Source organism: Aquarana catesbeiana, linkage group LG02 (genome assembly GCF_042186555.1).
Source record: "Aquarana catesbeiana isolate 2022-GZ linkage group LG02, ASM4218655v1, whole genome shotgun sequence".
NCBI classification, from domain to species: domain Eukaryota; kingdom Metazoa; phylum Chordata; class Amphibia; order Anura; family Ranidae; genus Aquarana; species Aquarana catesbeiana.
The window spans coordinates 335,337,903-335,360,567 of record NC_133325.1 but is presented as its reverse complement, the minus strand read 5'-3'; the positions used below and the strand labels follow the sequence as shown (position 1 = coordinate 335,360,567).

Sequence of the window (22,665 nt, the reverse complement as noted above, 5' to 3'; positions counted from 1 at the left end):
GCTGAATGCAAATGCACGCCACACTTTTCACATATTTATTTGTAAAAAAAATTGAAAAACATTTATCATTTTCCTTCAGCTTCACAATTATGTGCCACTTTGTGTTAGTCTATCACATAAAATCCCAATAAAATACATTAACGTTTTTTGGTTGTAACATGACAAAATGTGGAAATTTTCAAGGGGTATGAATACTTTGTCGAGGCACTGTATATACCAAACTCTCCAGGCCCTCCCTATGACTTTAGATTATCACCTCTACATGAGAAAATGGAAACATGTTCTTCAACAATCTATTCCATTAACTAAATTGGCTAAAATCTGTGATACAATGGCTAATTCTTCCCTTTGTGTCCTGTATAAAGAAAATATCTACAAAATTTTTGATATTCTGGTATAAAACTTCTGAGGTACTTCATGCATATAACCTAAAGGTTTCAGAGACGTGAAAATGGTTAATTGGGCCCAATTTAGACATTTTCACTTAGGGGTATACTCCCTTTTGTTGCCAGCGGTTTAGACATTAGTGGCTGTGTGTTGAGTTATTTGAGGGAACAGCAAATTTACACTGTTATACAAACTGTACACTCACTACTTTACATTGTAGCAAAGCGTCATTTCTTCAGTGTTGTCACATGAAAAGATATAATAAAATATTTACAAAAATGTGAGGGGGATACTCACTTTTGTGAGATACTGTATATTAAGAATCTTTGGCTCTGTCTTCATTTTGGGCCTTATTTTGCTGAATTTTGTGTTCTTTACAGATAACTTTCAGGCTGCTTTATAAGCAGAATGTAGACAAAGTAACTTATGAATGAAGTGTGAATTATGCCAATGTACTATATCAGTGACAATGAAATGAATTGCAGCAATCCTAAGTAGCAAAGTGAAGGGTAAATCATAATATACTTAAACTATTTTCTCTTTTATTTTACTTAGCATTAATATTTTTGTTAAACATTTGTATACCCAGCTTTTTTGCTTTCATTTTGGACAGCACGTTATATTCCCTTTGTTAGCTATCACACTATTTATTTGGCTTTCTACAATTTACGTTGTGTGCTCATTTAAACATAATTTCCTAAGGTTAATAGAGACAGTGCTTATTAGCAATTTCACATTTAGCTTGGCTGCTTGGACTGCATAAGACACTTGATAGCTGTTAAAGGTGATCATTAAACATTTGCCATCAACATCTCATCTGTACAAAGTTCAGAAATGTAGATCCAATTAGAAGAGCTTTTAAAGCTCAACTGTAGCCATCTATTTATTCTTTATGCTTTTAGTAAAGTAGAGAGGACTGGGGAATCTATGTTTTTTCTGTATGTGTCCCTGCTGGTGGATGTATTTTATCTTAAATTCTTTCAAACTCTGGCATGCAGAATATCACTACATCAGGAATCAATTTATACTTTCTTCTCCTCTAAGGCAGCTACCAACACCCACAGAAATCAGTAGCAGGAACATGTCATCAGACACAATCACTACTGTACTAACGATACCAGAAACATTATTGTTATTATACAGGATTTATATAGCGGCAGTTTGCGCATCGCCTTACAATATAAAGGGAGCCAATACAGCAACAATACAATTCAATACAAGAGGGTTAGGAGAGCCCTGCTTATGCGAGCTTACAATCTAATAGGAAGGGGCTGGTGAAACAAAAGTTAGTAACTGTGAGGGATGAACTGATGAGGGAAGTAGAAGAGTTAGTTAGCTGAAGGCAGGATAGGACTCTCTGAAGAGATGAGTTTTCAGGGACCTCCTCAAAGTGGACAGAGTAGGAGATATCTGGACAGATTGGAGTAGTGAATTCTAGAGGATGAGAGAGGCTCTGGAGAAGTCCTGGAGATGAGAATAGGAGGAGGAGACAAGGGAGCTAGAGAGCAGGAGGTCTTAGAAGGAGTGGATAGGATGATTTGGGTAATATTTGGAGACAGAATTGTTGATGTAGCTTGGGGCAGAGTTGTATATGACTTTGTATGTTATTGTTAGTGTTTTGAATTTTATTTGTTGGGCAATGGGAAGCCAGTGGAGTGATTGGCAGAGAGGGGATGCGGACACTGAGCAGTTGGTAAGGTGGATGAGTCTGACAGCGGCATTCATGATAGACTGAAGAGGGGATAGCTTATGGAGAGTGACTTGGTTAAATTGATGATAGGCAACTCCTATTCTCATATTGATTAGTGGTTCCAAATTAATAATAACTACTGCAGTAGGGAACAGACACAAAAGATACGCTCAGCATCTTTCCAAATAACTGTTCTGCTTTATTATGACGCAATTGAACGTTTTTATGCACATGATTACGTAGGTATCACATTAATATTGCAATGTACGTTTATGGTAACAAGGGGCGTTACATAGGCAGGCTAATTCTAATCAGGACTCGAAAGAATGTAAACATTTACTGAAAACATTATTAGTGCTGTGTGCACAGTGAGGGCAGTGTGCAATACATACAAAATACAATACAATTATATACAGAACTTACAAATTTCCATTATAGTCTCCCCTCTTTTGATCAATATTTTGATTACTAACCATACCTGCTATAACCTTTAACCTGGAACCTCCACACGCTTAGGTGGAGGTAGTCCTGGCCAAAGAGGCAAAAAAAAACTCCATTGTGGAGAAAATAATAGCTGAGCAACTTTTTCATTACAAAATGACTTTTCATTGTGAAAAACAAATGATTGATAAGACATATTTACAGAGTACTGGCTGTACATTCCTGTGGCCAGAATGGCCTTCTAGCTGAACTGTGGGCATGCTGACTTATCAGCAAATGTAAACAGAGACAATTCTACATAAAATGGAAGACGTGCAAAAGACAAATATATCTTCAACATGGCTAAACTACTTTTCAAATATATATATATATCCCTTACAATTAAAGTAATTGAATCAAAAAGTACCCTAGACTGTGATCACAAGAGGAAAACAAATCAAACACAGAGATTTCTTTAATTTAGTCATTTTTGCAGTGTCTGGTGTGGACCCAGGTGACTTTTCCTTCAAGTTTTGCAAAAACTGTACATGAAATAGATGCTGTATTGAGTCTCCAAACATTTCCTTATATATAAATGTCTCTTAACAATCCACAAGTCACTTTAGTTTTTGGCTTTAGTTTTAGATCCTTCCAAACTTTTAGGATCTGGAATTGGGGAGAAAACACATAAATTAGTTTGTAAAAAAACCTTAAAAGATCAGCAATATTCTCTGTGAGATCCGAATGGAGGACTTCAGCTGCTGAGACAAAATATTAGTAAGTGAGTAACACACTCCCAAACCAAATCCCATAGGGAGAGAGTCCAACATCCCCCTTAGGGGCTTGATAAAATATAAGAAAACATTCAGGCAAAAGTTTTCTACAGTAGCTGACCGCGATATTGTGTCAATCTCGCCGCACTTCTCGGCGAGATTTGACACCTACGAGCCCCGTCGCAGGAGCCAGCGCCGAGATGGCTCACTCATCGGGAAAGGAAAACTTTGTTTTCCTTCCCCGATGAGTGACAGGCAGTGCTGACAGCTGTCTAGTATGAATCCTGAGGCGGGAACACCGCGCCAAATTTTAAATGAAAAAAACGGCGTGGGTTCCCCCCTCGGGGGCATACCAGGCCCTTAGGTCTGGCATGGATTGTAAGGGGAACCCCCTATGCCGAAAAATCGGCGTGGGGGTCCCCTCCAAATCCATACCAGACCCTTATCCGAGCACGCAGCCCGGCCGGCCAGGAAAGGGGGTGGGGACGAGCGAGCCCCCCCTCCTGAGCCGTACCAGGCCGCCCGCACGCCCTCAACATGGGGGGGTGGGTGTCTTGGGGGAGGGGGGGCGCCCTGCGGGCCCCCCCACCCCAAAGCACCTTGTCCCCATGTTGATGAGGACAAGGGCCTCTTCCCGACAACCCTGGCCGTTGGTGGTTGTCGGGGTCTGCGGGCGGGGGGCTTATCGGAATCCGGGAGCCCCCCTTAATAAGGGGGCCCCCAGATCCCGGCCCCCCCACCCTGTGTGAATGAGTTTGGGGTACATGATACCCCTACCCATTCACCTAGGGAAAAGTGTCAATATAAAAAAAAACACAGTACACAGGTTTTAAGAGTAATTTATTAGTCAGCTCCGGGGTCTTCTTCCGACTTCGGGGGGTCTCCTTCCGACTTCTCCTGGTGTTCGGCCTCTTCTCCCGGGCCCCGCCGCTATCTTCTTCCAGCTCTATTGCCAGCGAGGGGCCCGGTCTGCCGCCGCTGTCTTGTCGCCGCTGTCTCGCCGCTTCTTCTCTTCTTCTCTTCTTCCGATGTTGACACGACGCTCTCTCCGGCTCGAATGCTGTGTGCGAGCTGCGGAGCCATTTATATAGGCGGTAACTCCGCCCCCTTACGACGTCATGGTCCCAGCATGCGCAGGGACTCTGGGGTCACACCCCCTTATGACGCCAGAGTCCCTGCGCATGCTGGGACCATGACGTCGTAAGGGGGCGGGGTCACCGCCTATATAAATGTCTCCGCAGCTCGCACACAGCATTCGAGCCGGAGAGAGCGTCGTGTCAACATCGGGGAAGAAGAAAAGAAGAGAAGAAGCGGCGAGGCAGCGGCTACAAGACAGCGGCGGCAAGACAGCGGCGGCAAGACAGCGGCAGCAGACCGGGCCCCTCGCTGGCAATAGAGCTGGAAGAAGATAGCGGCGGGGCCCGGGAGAAGAGGCCGAACACCGGGAGAAGTCGGAAGGAGACCCCCTGAAGTCGGAAGAAGACCCCGGAGCTGACTAATAAATTACTCTTAAAACCTGTGTACTGTGTTTTTTTTATATTGACACTTTTCCCTAGGTGAATGGGTAGGGGTACCATGTACCCCAAACTCATTCACACAGGGTGGGGGGCCGGGATCTGGGGGCCCCCTTATTAAGGGGGGCTCCCGGATTCCGATAAGCCCCCCGCCCGCAGACCCCGACAACCAACGGCCAGGGTTGTCGGGAAGAGGCCCTTGTCCTCATCAACATGGGGACAAGGTGCTTTGGGGTGGGGGGGCCCGCAGGGCGCCCCCCTCCCCCAAGGCACCCACCCCCCCATGTTGAGGGCGTGCGGCCTGGTACGGCTCAGGAGGGGGGGCTCGCTTGTCCCCACCCCCCTTCCTGGCCGGCCGGGCTGCGTGCTCGGATAAGGGTCTGGTATGGATTTGGAGGGGGGCCCCCACGCCGATTTTTCGGCATGGGGGTTCCCCTTACAATCCATGCCAGACCTAAGGGCCTGGTATGCGCCTGGGGGGGAACCCACGCCGGTTTTTTCATTTAAAATTTGGCGCGGTCTTCTCACCTCAGGATTCATACTAGACAGCTGTCAACACTGCCTGTCACTCATCGCGGAAGGAAAACAAAGTTTTCTTTTCCCAATGAGCGAGCCAGCGCGACATTCACAGTACCCTGTCGCTGAGAACCAGCGCGATGGTATCGCGCTGGAAACACAATCTCGCGGTCAGGTACTGTAGTTTCTTACTCTACTTTGTCTGCTACATTGTAGACAGTAGGGGGTGTAAAAATAAAACCTCAAAACTTCTAGTAAGGACTCTCCTATAAAAAATGATTTCTTCTGTTACTCTCTGTACTTTCTGCACTCTATATTTACAAACTACTTCTGATAACACTTTTTACTGTGGCCTTTGTAGTAGCATTTGCCACTGGACATCCAAAAAACATGTCATACAGACAAAATGCATACTTGTCAGATCCTGACTTGGGCATCTGGATATATCTTTTTTGTAATCTCTGGAAGGGATGTTCAGCTTTTGGTAACAGGTAAAACAAGAAGTGGTATGTTATAAAAACAACAGTGGAGAACCCTGGCTCTATCCCATGCTCATTTACTAAGGCAGCCATAACTGCTTGTGACTGATGACATGGTCCATGTGTCAAGCTGGAGAGAAAAGAGTGGCTGCCAGACATGAATGATCACCTTTTCCAAAGTCCTGTTTCATAAGAAGTTGCCCCCTGTGGACTACTTGTTCTTCTTGTTCTAGGGTCCTTAAAGTTGAATTATTAATCCCAGCTATACTGGGCCAGAACTAGGGTGGAATCTGTGAGTTGCACAGACCCATCAAGTGTCCGGGGCTGTAAATGCAGCATCCTTAGTCACCTGGTCGGCTTCCATGTGTGAAAGTTAATATGGCTACCTCAGCAAGAACCTGGAAGGCAGAAAACAGCCAATCAAATTAACTTGGCATGCTTTATTGGTTTACCTGCTGAAGTAAAAACAAACTTCTGACCCTTCAAATGGAACCAAAAGCTCTCTATATCTCTACTATCTTAATAAATATACACTCTTTTTATAGCTCACAGGCTTTGCTAAAACATGGAGTTCTGCTTCTTGAGCTGGGGAAAAAGGATCCAATGACTTTGAATACAGAGTATCCTTCTGGGTGATAAACTTCATACTCAAATCTACAAAAAAATTAATATCTGGGTCTTCAGGGAGTGTGTCCTGCACTGGGCTCACAGCAGCTGATTCCTACATCAATTTAACACATGTGTCTTCCTTTGTCTCCAGCCTCCTCCAATAGAGGCAATAAGGTGGCTGGATTCAAATGTACGCATTTTTCATTGTTAGATTTGTACATAAACAAACTCATATTTTAAACTTTTCATTAGACAAACATTTAGTTAGCTGTATATTTGCTGCGCAGAATGTCCGACCATTAAAAAATAAATATTTGACCAAAACAATATCTAACTTTGTCTAATAGCACCTTTGCATAAAAGCTACAGCTCTGATATATCGGGATGAACCCTTCATTACTGGGTCCAGCTTGCATAAATATATTACAATGGCTTGTTTTCTATCATGCTGTTTGTGTAAGAACTCCAGTTTCATGTTTCAAAAGACAACTTTTTCCTGGCAATATTATAATAAATGATAACAATACCCTGCGGTCATGGAGAGATGCCCATAAATCCAAAATATTCTTCTCCTTATACCACTGCACTTACAAGGAAAAGGGGCACATCATTTCACAATCCACACATTCTGCTTTGGATTTCAAAAATAAAAATAAATAAAAACAAAAAGATCAACAATTTGTATGATGTACCAGAAAGCATCAAAAACTATAAAACAACTGGCTGCAGGTGGCATCTATCCTAACAGGGTGTGTGGACTTGATGTGATGGGTCTGTTATATTTAAATTGAATTTATTATAACTCTCACATCATGGACCACACATCAAGTTATTATCAAAAACCTTAAAATTTAATTTTTGTAGAAAAACTTCTTATGTATCCCATCCATCTTGGCTTTGTTAAATATTACGGCAGCTGTATTCCAAATAACAACCTCATCTTAATCTTTTTTTTCCTCTCAATAAGGGCTTATTGAATAAATGTAAAATTACAAAATTGTTATCTTAATCTAAACTAATCCCATTTTTACAAATTTCCCCAATAACCTGGATTTCATTTCCAACCAAAGGTTGTCTAAACCAGTTTCAATATATCTATATTATTAATAAAATTGTTAAACTCATATTAGACATTAATACTCATTATTACTTAATTTTACTTAATTTTCCTTTTTTAAATGCACTGTTTCCACTATCAAAAGATTTTCAATTTGTGTAATACATGGTTAAATGTAACCTTCATTTTACCATGTTTGGAAAACAGATTCAAAATAATTGTGATCGCATTGTTTACCATTAGATTCGTTAACCCAGCACATTTTGTTATAAATGTTTTGTCTAAAAAACTGGAATTGGCATGGTGTCCTTCCAGCTTATTACTGACCTCTCATCTCAGCCACATTTCTTTCAGGAGAGCACAAAGGAGGGGGTCACATCTGCGTACATGACACACACAAGAGATAGAACTAAAGGTCCCAGCATTCGCACACACGTACACCAATATCTCTCTAAAATCGCTTACATTTTTCCCATTTGTACACAACACATGCATATCATTATCTCACTTTCTTTTAACTCTCATTAATATTTCCCTGCCTAAATTCTGCTTTCCTTATTTTGTTCAGATATCTTTTATATCTAGCCTCTATGATCAGACGGGCAGCCAGAGTGCTCATCCCATCTTCCCTCTCTGACAACACATAAAGTATTCTGTTTTACCTCTCATTTCTCTGTTTCTGACTTTACTAGTTGTAGTGCCTGACCCCAAATTCATCCCACAACTTAACATGAAAATGTCCCTTTCTGTCTATTACTGTCTGTTAATGTCACCCTTGATCCATCCTGCTCACATAGATAGCTGTTTCTCTAGCTGTTTACTCTGCATGATTCTTAGTCCCTGTGGACCTTGGTAACCCAGTTACCCATTGTGGATCCCTGTCCACTTTAACCATTAATCAAGGGGCTCAGTATAGGCGGAACTGCACCTTAGGTTCATATATAGCGCTCCTCTTGAGCTGGGCATTTTTGAGGGTCTCTTACCCTTCATTCCCTTACTTAATTTAATGCCCATAATGACTACATGTGCCTATAACCTCTTGCCTCTAAACTAAATTTAATGCCAATAATGACTGGCCAGTCTTCTCTACATGTTCCTATACCCTCTTGCCTCTAAACTACTTTAACTAGAAGATGTACTACATCACCTGTGAACAGCACTATTCTTCCCTTTCTTATCTATAACACTCCGATGGACAATAGACAGGGACAAGACAACATATAACCACCAATCAATACAGTTCCATTAAGGGGAGTAAAATAGATACCCTTTGTCCCGAAAACTCCTTACCGATCAAGGAAGTCTGATAACTCAAATGTAAGCAAAAGGCTTACCTCAGCCGGCTGATTATCAGAAATTCCCAGATCGTCTCAAGCTCCTCGTTTCGGATACTCAGGGTCACCTGGAAACCCCTCCTAAGGCAAAGCTCGCCATGCTGACTTGGTTAAATTGATGATAGGCAACTCCTATTCTCATATTGATTAGTGGTTCCAAATTAATAATAACTACTGCAGTAGGGAACAGAAACAAAAGATACGCTCAGCATCTTTCCAAATAACTGTTCTGCTTTATTATGACGCAATTGAAGGTTTTTATGCACATGATTACGTAGGTATCACATTAATATTACAATGTACGTTTATGGTAACAAGGGGCGTTACATAGGCACGCTAATTCTAATCAGGACTCGAAAGAATGTAAACATTTACTGAAAACATTATTAGTGCTGTGTGCACAGTGAGGGCAGTGTGCAATACATACAAAATACAATACAATTATATACAGAACTTACAAATTTCCATTACAAGAGGTAGGCCAATGAGGAGGGAGTTACAATAGTCAAGGCGAGAGATAACAAGGGAGTGAATAAGTTGCTTAGTGGTTTCAATGGTTAAAATGGGGTGTATTTTAAAGATGTTATGGAGGTGAAGTCACCTCCGTAACAAACATGTCCGAAGGCATAATCTGTGCCATACTAACACTGTCAGAAATGTTCACAGATACAATCACTACCACACTGAAACTGCCAGAAACATGTCCACAGATACAATCACTACTATACTGACACTACCAGGAACAGGTCCTCAAGCACAGTTAGTACTGTACTGACAACATGTTCACATACACAATCAGTACCAAACTGACTACCAGAAACATGAAGTATGTCCACAGACACAATAACTATATTACTGAAAATAGCAGTAAACATGTCTGTAGGCACAATTAGTACTATACCTACATTGCCCAAAACCTCTGCAGACACAATCAATACTCTACTAAAACTACCAGAAGCATGTCAGCAGGCACAATCAGTTGCATACTTACATAACCAGAAACTTTCCCAGACACAATCAATACCTTATTGACACAACCACAAACATGCCTTCAGACACAATCACTATCGCACTGATACTACCAGAAACAAGTCTACAGATACAATCACAACCCAACTGACACTTCCAGAAACATGTTTACAGATACAACTACCACCATTAGACAGTAACAGAAACATGTCTTCAAACACAATTAGTACTATACTGACACAGCAAGAAACATGCCCATCAAATACAATTACAACCATATTGACGCTTCCAGAAGCATGATCCTCAGACACAATTAAGTACTGTACTGACACAACATGTTCACAGACGCAATCAGTACTATTCTTACATTTTCAGAAACATGTCCACAGGCACAATCAATACCATACTGACACTGCCAGGGACATGTCTGTAAGCACAATTAGTGCTGTATTGAAACTACCAGAAACGTGTCTTTAGGCACAATTAGTACTGTACAGACACATCCAGAAACATGACCACAGACACAATTAGTACCCCACTGATACTGTCATAAACAAGTGTACAGATACAATCATTACCCTAGTGAGACTACCAGAAAATTGTCTACAGGTACATTCACTACTATTTGACACTACTAGAAACATTTCTAGAAACACAATCAGTACTATACTGACACATCAAGAAACATGTCCACAAATACAATCACTACCATACTGACACTACTAAAAACATGTCCTTGGGCATAATTAGTACTGTACTGACACAAAATGTTTGCAGACACAATCAATTCTGTACTTACATTACCAGAAACAAGTCCACAGACACAATCAGTACAAAGCTGACACTACCAGAAAAATGTCCACAATAATAATAGTTCTAAAACTACCAGAAACATGCCCATAGACATGATTAGTACTGTAATGACACAACCAAAACCAGGAACATGTCAGCAGTAGGGATGGGCTATCTGTTCGAGTTGAACATGAATTCGATTTGAACATTGGCTGTTCGCCCGTTCGCCGAACAGCGAACGATTTGGGGTGTTCACGGCAAATTCAAATAGCCGCAGAACACCCTTTAAAAGTCTATGGAAGAAATCTAAAGTGCTAATTTTAAAGGTTAATATGCAAGTTATTGTCATAAAAAGTGTTTGGGGACCCGGGTCCTGCCCCAGGGGACATGTATCTATGCAAAAAAAGTTTTAAAAACGGCCGTTTTTTGGGAGCAGTGATTTTAATAATGCTTAAAGTGAAACAATAAAAGTGAAATATTCCTTTAAATTTCGTACCTGGGGGTGTCTATTGTATGCCTGTAAAGTAGCGCATGTTTCCCGTGTTTATAACAGTCCGAGTGCAAAATGACATTTCTAAAGGAAAAAAAAGTCATTTAAAAGTACTAGCACTAGTGCCGGCTATTAATGAATTGTTGGTCCTGACAATACGCATAAAAGTCATTGAAAGTCATTGAAAAAAAAAAAAAAAATGCTTGGGGGTCCCTCAAAATTCCTTTACCAGGCCCTTCAGGTCTGGTATGGATATTAAGGGGAACTCCGCGCCAAAATTAAAAAAAAAATGGCATGGGGTTCCCCCCAAAAATCCATACCAGACCAGGGGTGTTGTATGAATTTTAAGGGGAACTCTGCTCCAAAATTTTAAAAAAAAATGGCGTGGGGTTCCCTCAAAAATCCACACCAGACTCTTATTCGAGCACGCAACCAGGCAGGCCGCAGGAAAAGGGGGATGGGAGAGCGCCCCCCTCCTGAACCGTACCAGGCCACATGCCCTCAACATGGGGAGGATGTCCCCATGTTGATGGGGACAAGGGCCTCATCCCCACAACCCTTGCCCGGTAGTTGTGGGGGTCTGCGGGCGGGGGGCTTATTGGAATCTGGAAGCCCCCTTTAACAAAGGGGACACCCAGATCCCGCCCCCCCATGTGAATTGGTAAGAGGTACATTGTACCCCTACCATTTCACAAAAAAAAGTGTTAAAATGTTAAAAAACCACAGGAGACGGCTTGGGACAAGTCCTTTATTAAAAATAAAAAAATAAAAAAGAGATTCCAGCGATGTAATCCAATAAATCCATGCTCCTACTGCTTCTACGGGAAACCTGCGTTGCATCAGAGGGGTTTGGGGTCACCTGTACACGTCACTGGGAAACCCCAGCGTTAAAACATTACTGGGTTGCTGATATCTGATGTTTTGGTGTGTGTCAAACTCCCTCTCCCCTGCCACACGCTGTTTTCCCTAGTACCAGCTTGTAAGTCCAGGAGTGACATAGAAGGTGGCAGGTGTGTATACAATTCATTGGGCCAAAAAAAATGCCTTACATAATAACAAACTGCTATTTACCTCCATTAATTTAAAGTGTTTGTTAAGGTAAAAAAAAATTAAAAAAAAAAATCTGCTATAGTTCCTGCTGATATAGAACACTAAGTTCCCCAGTGCAATGTCATTTATAAAAAATATGCTGTGTAATAGCTTATTTCAGAGCACTATTCGACGCTTAGCTGATTGCCCGCTGGTCTCCTTTCCCAATGTGATAGCTGCAGGGGGAGGTGCTGATGTCAGCTAAGATGAGGAGAGGAGGAGACCGGCGGGCAGTTTACATGACGCCGAACAGCGCTCTGAAGTAAGCTGTTCTTCCTCATATTTTTATGAATGACATGCACTGGGGAGCTTAGTGTTATATATCAGTGGGAACTGTAGCAGAAAAAAGCTGTTATATTTAGAGCAGGTTAGGCGGATTGGAGAGCAGACAAGCAGGGAGGGAGGAGGAGGACAGAGGGAGACACAGACACAGGAGAGCAGGCTGTGGATGACGGAGGCACATAATCTGTCTAGTGTCAGGGCTCAGCAGCCCTGATTATTGTGGTCAGTTTACAGGGGGGAGGGCAGAAACTGGCAGGATCAGCCAGGTGTTTCAGGTGATACAGGGGGCCAAATTACGCAGCACAAGCACTATGCTGTATAACATGCTTTAAAAAAAACAGGATCAATTTTTCTTTTTTTTGGGTTAACAAACGCTTTAAGTTGTTACTTTTTTACCCAGAAGTCAAAGACATCTTTCATGAAGCTGTGTGGCTGTATGGTTAAGAAAAACTATGCAAATTGGCAAAATGGCATTTTTACTGTATACAAAAGATCATGTCTTATTATGGACAAACATTTAGATATTTTTCCTTGTACTTCTTTTCTAAGCAAAAGTGACAGTTTTTATATATTATTCTACCTGAATATTTTTTTCCAGATAAACTTTCGGTATACCATCTGCAATAAACAGAACTGAACTCATTTACAACAGAGATATAACGAATTGTTAGTGTCAAGGTGTATGCTTTATTATAACAAAGAAATCACAATATACTAAATGAAAATAGTACTATGAAGTAAAAATATAATTATCCGTCAAACCTGATCAAATATAATTTAAACATGTCAGAAATCCAGTTGCACCTGAAACAAAAGCAATTTCATATTCCTTTTGTCAGAAATGTTCAGCTTTATATTTGCTCACATGAACAAGATTAATGAGATGGAGAGCAATAAAGATATGTGCTGATATATTTTGCAAGCAGTGTTGATATTTTGAATTGCCATACTTACATTTATGCAGTGCAAAATTGTGATTGCAGTTCAACCAGATTTAGAATAAACCAGGATCACATATGAAGTTGTGAATTATAAATGTAAGATAAATTGGTGCGTGATGTTCATGAAAATTCATTTTTGTTTTACAAAACATTAAAACAAAACATATCACCTTTATTAAAATCGATGAAGTGGCTAAAAAGCAGAACATATTTTACCTTTTTTCTTTTTATAAAATCAGATGTACCGGATTGGTATCGGATCACCCCTGAGTATTTTATTTGCTTAAAATATTACTGATTTCTTCATTTAATGAACTGACCTGCATATACTGTATTTCTTAAATTGCTATTTTCAGTTTTTTAATGCTCTTTAAATTATATGTGTATTCTTCAGGAATTCCTTTAGGTCCAAAGGAGAAGCTTGATATACCAGTACTATTTGCACCTGATACGATGAAGCTTTATGAGGCTTTGGTGGTTGTGCACATGGTAAAAGCAAATGGAAACAACTGGGAGCACAACAATGTTGAAGATTTAAGTACAGAACTAAAAAGGCAAGTAGATTTCAGCTGGTATGTAATCACTCTGCTAACACAAGAAAGAATGGCAAGAGCCTTGCCATAGGTAAAGGCTAGCCTGTAGCAAAGAAAGTAGCAAAGAAAATGTTAAATATAATTTAAGTTGTAGCTGAAGCCAAAACCTTGGATAAAGCAGGGAATGGTTATAACACACATATCCAGTTTTTTTTTTAACATATTAGGAAGCAGGAAGAAATCTCTCTAAAATAAGGTAAATCCCCTTTTAGGCAGTTGGCATGTTAACAAGTGTCTCCATTTGAAGATTTACCAAATATTCCCGTTCTAGGGCCAACTCAAATTTTGGATTGGTCACTAGGACAAATAGATTGGGCAGTTCTATTTAGCAGGAACATAGACAGCAATTAAAAGGTAACAATGAAAAAATTGTTTATCCCTCACCATTTTATAGAAAAAAAATATCTTGAATAGAACAAGTCGAGTTGAACGTGATTAACTACTACTTGCTTGGGGTTTAGCTTAGCATGCACTGCACTTGATAGGGAAAAAAACATTTAAAATTGACAAACAAGCCACTTAGTCTAAATTATTTCAGTATGTTAGATAACATAAAGGATTATTGAGTCTATTTTACATATGGCAGGCATGCTTATTGATCTGGTTTAGTTATACTTTGGTAAGTCTTGAGTTGATTAATGGACTGCTGCTTTACAAAATCTTATCTTCTGCTTGAAGTAAGCTGTAAAAGTCAATACATAGTTATTACCTTGCAAATATATTGCAAATATAACAGTAATAGCATAATTCAGTTATTAGCTATACCACGCTGCATTTGCATATACGGCATTTGTTAGGACAATTCCATTTAGTTTTTTTTTTTTGTAGAGAGCATGCCTTGGACTGTTATTATTACATTATTATTATACAGGATTTATATAGCGCCAACAGTTTGCGCAGTGCTTTACAACATGAGGGCAGACATTACAGTTACATTACAATTTGATACAAGAGGAATCAGAGGGCCCTGCTCGTTAGAGCTTACAATCTAAAAATCTAAAAGTTATGTTTTTATACTTTCAAAAAAATATTTTGGGTAAAAAAGTGTCTGCATTTTTCACTGCAATGTCTTCTGTATCGTTACTAGGAGTGTACTATGTTTTGTTATTATGAGAAATTTAAAACATTAAAACTAGAATTTTTACCTAAAGTATCAAGCGGTCTAAACTACCTAATCTATGAAACTAGAGTTTACAATGTAAAAGTGGATGCCAGCTAAAACTCTCAAGAAATCACTGGCCAGGTTTCAGTAGTTACATCCATATTATATTCAGTATTCTGCCAACTGTCAAAACTCAGCTGTTGGTTGCTATGCTATGGAATATTATTTAATGCTGTATACACCTAATTGTCAGCTAGTGAAAGTTCTGGAGATAAAATCACATAAAAATCACATAAATAGATCAATTAAAAAAATAATCCTGAATATACTCTTAAACCCTTAATTACTGCAGAATTTAGAACAAAACACTGGTAAAATATAATCAGCCCTTAAAGACCTCTATCCTCTTAATATTCTGACATGTGGCAAGTTATTTAAAGCCAAGTACACATGTGCAAAATTTTTTGCCAGTTCAGCAGGCAATGGCTGCAGTGGTGATCTGTGTACTCTGACAGTCCCTGCTGTCAGAATACAATAGGACAGTGGGGGAGATCCCTGCATCCAAATCACTTGTGTGGATGCAGAGATCTGTGAGTTTTTTTAAAGAAAACCATCTGTATGTGCACCCAGTTTAACCACTTGACCTCCGGAAGATTTACCCTCCTTCATGACTAGGCCTTTTTTTGCAATACAGCACTGCGTTATTTTAACTGACAATTTTCGTGGTCATGCAATGCTGTACCCAAATACATTTTCCCCCACAAATATAGCTTTTATTTGGTGGTATTTGATCACCTCTGTGTTTTTTTATTTTTTGAGCTATAAGCAAGGAAAGACTGACAATTAAAAAAAAAAAGATATTTTTAAAATTTATGCTATAAAACCTATCCAATAAAAAATGTAAAAATCAAATTTCTTCATAAATATAGGCCAATATATATTCTGCTACATATTGTTGGTTAAAAATTCCAATAAGCGTATATTGATTGGTTTATGCAAAAGTTATAGCATCTACAAACTATGGCATATTTATTTTTTTTTTACTAATAAAAGTGGCGATCAGTGACTTATAGCAGGAATGCAATATTTTTCAACAGACATTCTGACACTAACAGACCCTTTTGACACTTTTTGGGGACCAGTGACACTAATTTAGTGATCAGTGCTAAAAATATGCACACTGACTGGGAAGGGGTTAACATCAGGGGCGATCAAAGGGTTAACTGTGTGCCTAGCCAGTGTTACCATGCTGTGTGAGGTGCTTTAACTAGGGGAAGAGATGGAATTTATTCCCTGCTTTGCAGGGACACAAACTCTATCCCTTCCCTCCTGTCAGAGCAGCGATCTGCCTTCTTCTGTCTCTTTGCCCGACAATCAGAGGGTGCCGGAGGACATAAAGTTCCCTTTACCTGCCGATCAGCTTCCGCTGTTTGTAATACAGTGGAAGCGAGCCGCCGGTGGCGCGCCTCATACCCGGAAGTGTGGAATCATGTAAATATATGTGATACGATGTACAGGTGCCGCCCTGTAGCAGTAAAACTGCTATAAGTTTGGACCTAGTGGTTAAGACACAAAGTTGTATGTGTTGATAATTAACCATCTTTGAGTCATCTGTTTCATCTATTGCAAGTATATAACTAGCACTGCCCCCTGGTAATTTGCTCTGGAGCAGAAATAAAATGAAATACATTATTTTTATTATTATTATTATTATTATTATTATGTTCTGTCTTCTGCTGGATGCACATCCAGTCCAAACGTAAATACACTGCATGCATAATTTCACAATACATTCAGAGTAAGTATTGCCATTTATATGAGTAAATTTGCATGCATTTTTTTTTATTTTATTAACTATTAAAAACAGTCATGTACCAATTTATTTTTAATTATTTGTAGCATATCAAAAACTGAAGATGGAGCTATTTCTGGTATACGCTGGATTTACCCAGTTCATGGAATTCCAGAAGCTCAGCCATCAAAATCAACTCCAGGTATCTGAAAAAAAAAAAATTATATATATAGTTATTTTAAAAGGCCAGATCATGCAAGAACAGTTATGTAGGTTTTGGGTGTTCTTATTCTCAGTATAAGCCACAACAGATTCCATAAAGCGCTTAGATCCAGGTGTATATCTCAAGTTCATGGATGTGAGAAAAAACCCGACAGTCTCTCAGATTCCGTGAATTTAAATATAGCCTCTTCCATTAATTAAAATATAGGTTCTGTTGAGAGAAACATCATCTTGATTAAAAGTTACATGAAGGTCTGCCAACCCATTGAAAACAGTCTATTGTCCACAATGACCAGTGGCTAAAATTGCATACCTGCTCTCAGATGGAACGGTCCTGGATGTGTCTCTGTGCCTGCCAATATCAACATTGGTGTGTGGTGGCTCGAAGGATCCGGAGGGAGAGTGGATGTGGTGGAATAGGGGAGCCGTTTGCCGTTGCAGAGAGGAGTACAGTCAATTAGGGGCTATGACAGGTCTCCCCACAGCGACACCATGCAGGGGCATCGGCTAGCAATGATACCACTCGCTGCACCAGAAGGACAGAGTGGAAGCCAGTGGATAGAGTTAAAGTAAAGACACCAGGGTGGTAAGCCAATAGCGTGGTCCCATCACCATGATGACATGTTTAGCGCTCCTGCACCTTGTCAAGTCATGTGACAGGATGGACCAACGTGAATGAAAAATTAAGTAAACATAAAATTATCTTTGTATAGTATGTATAATATGTAATATATGAAACTATACGCAAGATGTAAATATGTACATATATTAGATAAACAAAATTATAAAAGAAATTAAATATTATATAGGAAAAAAAATGGAAAAATTTAAAAATAATAAATATGAAGACTTAGATATAAAAAAGGAAAAAAACAATAAAAAAATCTAAATAGTAGTATAGAAATGTATCTATATGTGTAATACATAAGACCACGGATTGGTTGTTATGTATATATGTATCACCATGGTATGAGAGTCCAGACATGTGCATATGTTTCTAAAATATAGAAATATTGGCAATAGTTGATGATGCCTTCTGACAGCTTGGGTATAAATCTATTATTCATAATTTGATATTCCTATGTGTCATAAATGTTACTGATTGATATTAATTGCAATATCTGGTATCAATGAAAATCATTAAGATTAAATTTGAAAAAAACCTCAGAAACCGGATCCATAAAAATAGAAAAATAACAATTAGAGGGAGGGGGGAAGGAAAGGTGAAAGAGAATATATTAGATATTTATATTAAATTATTTGTCTCCATTTCTTCATTTAACCCATTGGGGGACAAGGTGTTCAATCTAAAAATCCGAAAAGCCTCCTTTTTGCAAAGCAAGGCAAATTTCTCATTATCTGTTTTGTCTGAAATGTATTCGATCGTCATGACCTCGAGACATTTGATGTCCATGTTGTGGTGTGACAAAAAATGTCAGGGGAGGCTGTGCTTGCCACATCCACCCTTAATGAACCTCCTATGCTCGCCCACACGTTTACGTAATGTATGTATGGTGCAGCCAACGTATATTAGGTTACCTGGGCACTGAAGTACGTATACCACAAATTCAGACAAGCAAGTAATAAACAGCTTAATTGTGAACGTTTGACCCTCTTTGTCGGAAAAACTTGATTTTCCATGGGAGATAAACTGGCAGGTAAGACATCCTCTCTTACGTCATTGGAATATGCCTGTTCGGTGATCGACATAAGAGCGGATGTCTGAGGTGTGTGCTTTCCGGTGTGATTTAAATTTACTAGGAGCAATCGAGTTTTTAGGGTTTTAGCTCTTCTAAATGTAACTTGGGGGCCCTCGGGCATTATATTCCTTAACTTGGGATCTAGCTGTTGACTGCTCCAGTGTTTACGAATGGTCGTTTTAGCCCATAACAAATCGAATTGTATATTTTTCTTCAGTTTTACAATCTCTATTTAAAATAAGAAATGGAGGAGCAGTGTGTTTCTGAAATGCTTCATTCAATAAGGGTTTGGGAAAGCCCTTTTCTAGGAACTTATTTACCAAAATCTGGCCATGTTTCTTATAGTCCTCTTCTTTCGTGCAATTCTGGCGTAGCCTTTGGAATTGGCCTCTTGTAATATTCTAACACCAAGAGGGGTGATGCCAACTTGACAAATGTAAATAGGAATTACCACTGGTTGGTTTGCAGTGGTTCTAGGAAATTATAATACCTTGTTTATGCGCTATTTCCACATCTAAAATAATAAGTACCATATATCTGGATCTATGACATGTGAATTTCAGTCCAGGGTCATTGTGGTTGCAATGGGACACAAAGGAGGAAAATTGTTCAACTGTACCATTCCAGATGATAAGGACATCATCAATGTACCTACCATTGTACATGATGTGTGGAGCAAAGGGATTATGGTTCCAGATGGAGTTCCTTCCAGTGTTTGCATAGCAAGGAGCCTACTTTACCCCCATAGCAGTGCCTTGGAGCTGAAGAAAAAACTGGTCTAGGAACATGAAGTAGTTATTTTGTAACTAAAATTCCATCCCTTCGATCAGAAATTGTCTCGAGTTGACAGTGAGGTCTGTATAAAGTATTATAAGGCTCTTAGGCCTACTGTATGTGGGATAGATGTATATAGTGTGCATACATCTAATGAGGCCCATAAATAATCCTCAAGTGTACGTTTTAGTGTGTCCATGTCAGAAACCATGAATCAGACTGAGACAGAAGTACAGTTAAATCACAAGTGTTTAATAAAAATAAAAAAAGGTAAACGGAGTAAACATAGTCAAAACATAGCCAGAGTTCAGGAACCGGAATGAATAGTCAGACAAGCCAAACCGTCAGGGAGCCAGAGACGAGCGTAGTAGAACAGCAAGCAGGATCTGGAGCCAGAAGGAATGTCACCCAAGCAAGTCTTTAACAGGAACACAGGAGAGCGTCTCTAGAGATTTGACCAAGGTGAAGGCAGAGATCATCTGGTCTGGATGGCTTAAGTAGGCAGGACTGACGAACAGGATATCATCAACAGGTGAGTCACTGTGTAGAGATAGGAGCTTGCAATTAGCCGACAGCTGAGCGGCCAGCTTAGAGAAGGAAGAGCTGAGCCCAGCCCTGACAGTCCAACACATGACTGGAATCTCTAATATAAGCTGGGAGGTTAACAACAATGGGCTGGAGGAAGATTTAATTTACATTGTAGCAAAGTGTAATTTCTTCACTGATGTCACATGAAAAGATATAATAAAATATTTACACACTCACTTTTGTGAGATACTGTATACTAGGGATAAGCTGAACCCCCTGGTTCGATTCGCACCAGAACTTGCGAACAGGCAAACAATTTGTATGAACATTCGAACACCGTTAAAGTCTATGGGACACGAACATAAAAAATCAAGTGCTCATTTTAAAAGCTTATATGCAAGTTATTGCCATAAAAAGTGTTTGGGGACCTGGGCCCTGCCCCAGGGGACATGTATCAATACAGAAAAAGTTTTAAAAACTGCAGTTTTTTTCGGGAGCAATGATTTTAATAATGCTTAAAATGAAACAATACAATTAAATATTCCTTTGAATATTGTGCTGGGGGGGCCTTAGTATGCCTGTAAAGTAACACATTTTTCCCGTGTTTAGAACAATACCACAGCAAAATGACATTTCTAATGGAAAAAATGTAATTTAAAACTACTCGAGGCTGTAATGTATTGTTGGGTCCCGGCAATATAGATAAAAATCATTGAAAAAAACAGCATTTGTTCCCCCCTCAGTCCATTACCAGGCACTTCAGGTCTGGTATGGATATTAAGGGGAACCCTGTGCCGAAATTAAAAAAAAATGGTGTAGGGCCCCCCAAAATCCATACCAGACCCTTATCTGAGCACGCAACCTGGCAGGCTGCAGGAAAAGGGGGGGCGAGAGAGCGCCCCCCTCCTGAACCATACCAGGCCACATGCCCCTCAACATGGGGAGGATGCTTTGGGGTCCCCCCCAAAACACCTTGTCCCCATGTTGATGGGGACAAGGGCCACACCCCCACAACCCTTGCCTGGTGTTTGTGGGGGTCTGCAGGCGGGGGGCTTATCGGAATCTGGACCCCCAGATCCCGCGCCCCCTATGTGAATGGGTATTGGGTACATTGTACCCCTACACATTCACCAAAAAAATATCAAAATGACAGTAGACAATTTGGGACAAGTTCTTTATTAAAAAAACAAAAACCTGTCCAGCGAAATGGGTGACATCACGTAATGTCAGAAGGGGCGGGGTCACCCATTTACATCATGGGATGGCCCCGCCCTCAGCTATATAACAGCTATCATCACGAAGAGGCTTCAGTCAGTGGGAGCCTCTCATGGAGGCGGAGTTTTTTCCATCGTCAGACGAGGTGATCGAAAATTAATGGACATTGCGGGACAGTTTTTGTAAAACAAAAGGACTTGTCCCAAATTGTCTACTGTCATTTTTAATATTTTGACACTTTTTTTGGTGAATGTGTAGGGGTACAATGTACCCAATACCCATTCACATAGGGGGGGTGGGATCTGGGGGTCCCCTTGTTAAAGATTCCGATAAGCCTCCCGCCCGCAGACCCCCACAACCACCGGGCAAGGGTTGTGGGAATGAGGCCCTTGTCCCCATAAACGGGGACAAGGTGTTTTGGGGGGCCCCAAAGCATCCTCCCCATGTTGAGGGCATGTGGCCTAGTACGATTCAGGAGGGGGCTCTCTCTTGCCTCCCCTTTTCCTGCGGCCTGCCAGGTTGCGTGCTCAGATAAGGGTCTTGTATGGATTTTGGGGGGACCCCTATGCCATTTTTTAAAAAATTTTGGCTCGGGGTTCCCCTTATTATCCATATCAAACCTGAAGGGCATGGTATGGATTTTGGGGGGACCCCACACATTTTTTTTAAAATTTGGGTGCGGTGTTCACCTTACTATCCATACCAGACCCAAAGGGCCTGGTAATGGACTGGGGGGGAACCCATGCCATTTTTTTCAATGATTTTTATCTATATTGTCAGGACCCGACAATACATTACAGCCGCAAGTAGTTTTAAATTTTTTCCTTTAGAAATGTCATTTGCTGTGGTATTGTTCTAAACACTCGCTACTTTATAGGCATCCTAAGGACACCCCCCAGGCACGATATTGAAAGCAATATTTAATTTTTATTGTTTCACTTTAAGCATTATTAAAATCACTGCTCCTGAAAAAACTGTCATTTTTAAAACTTTTTTTGCATTGATACATGTCCCCTGGGGCAGGACCCAGGCCCCCAAACACATTTTATGGCAATAACTTGCATATAAACCTTTAAAATTAGCACTTTTGGGGGGCGCATGCGCGACGCGAAGCTGGACGGAAGCAGTGGATAAGAGTTCCGCGAGAACCGGAGACAAAAGCTGATTCCCCAGGGCTACTAAGCTGCTAAACAAGCCTCAAAATACCCCGCACCCCTGGCAGAACACACGGCGCATGCCGGGCTCAAAGAACCACCGTGGCAAGCTGGCCCAAAGATCCCTAACAAACTACTTACTCCACGTGAGAGAGCAGAGCAGGATGTCCCAAGATGGCGCCCAGCCAGACACAGCTCCAGCGTGCACATAGACCACAGCCTCATCTCTGGAGCACTCCACAG

The 22,665-nt window shown here is 40.5% G+C and overlaps 1 protein-coding gene across 2 annotated transcripts in view; it reads left to right on the top strand.

Annotated features, from left to right (window-relative positions):
• The window catches only part of CFAP47 (cilia and flagella associated protein 47), a 769,322-nt gene that overhangs the window by 653,103 nt on the left and 93,554 nt on the right, over positions 1-22,665 (top strand). For both annotated transcript variants that reach the window (XM_073614843.1, XM_073614844.1), the window contains exons 59-60: positions 13,737-13,896; positions 16,937-17,031. In XM_073614843.1, the coding sequence (XP_073470944.1) occupies positions 13,737-13,896; positions 16,937-17,031 (255 nt within the window). The remainder of the gene's footprint in view (positions 1-13,736; positions 13,897-16,936; positions 17,032-22,665) is intronic.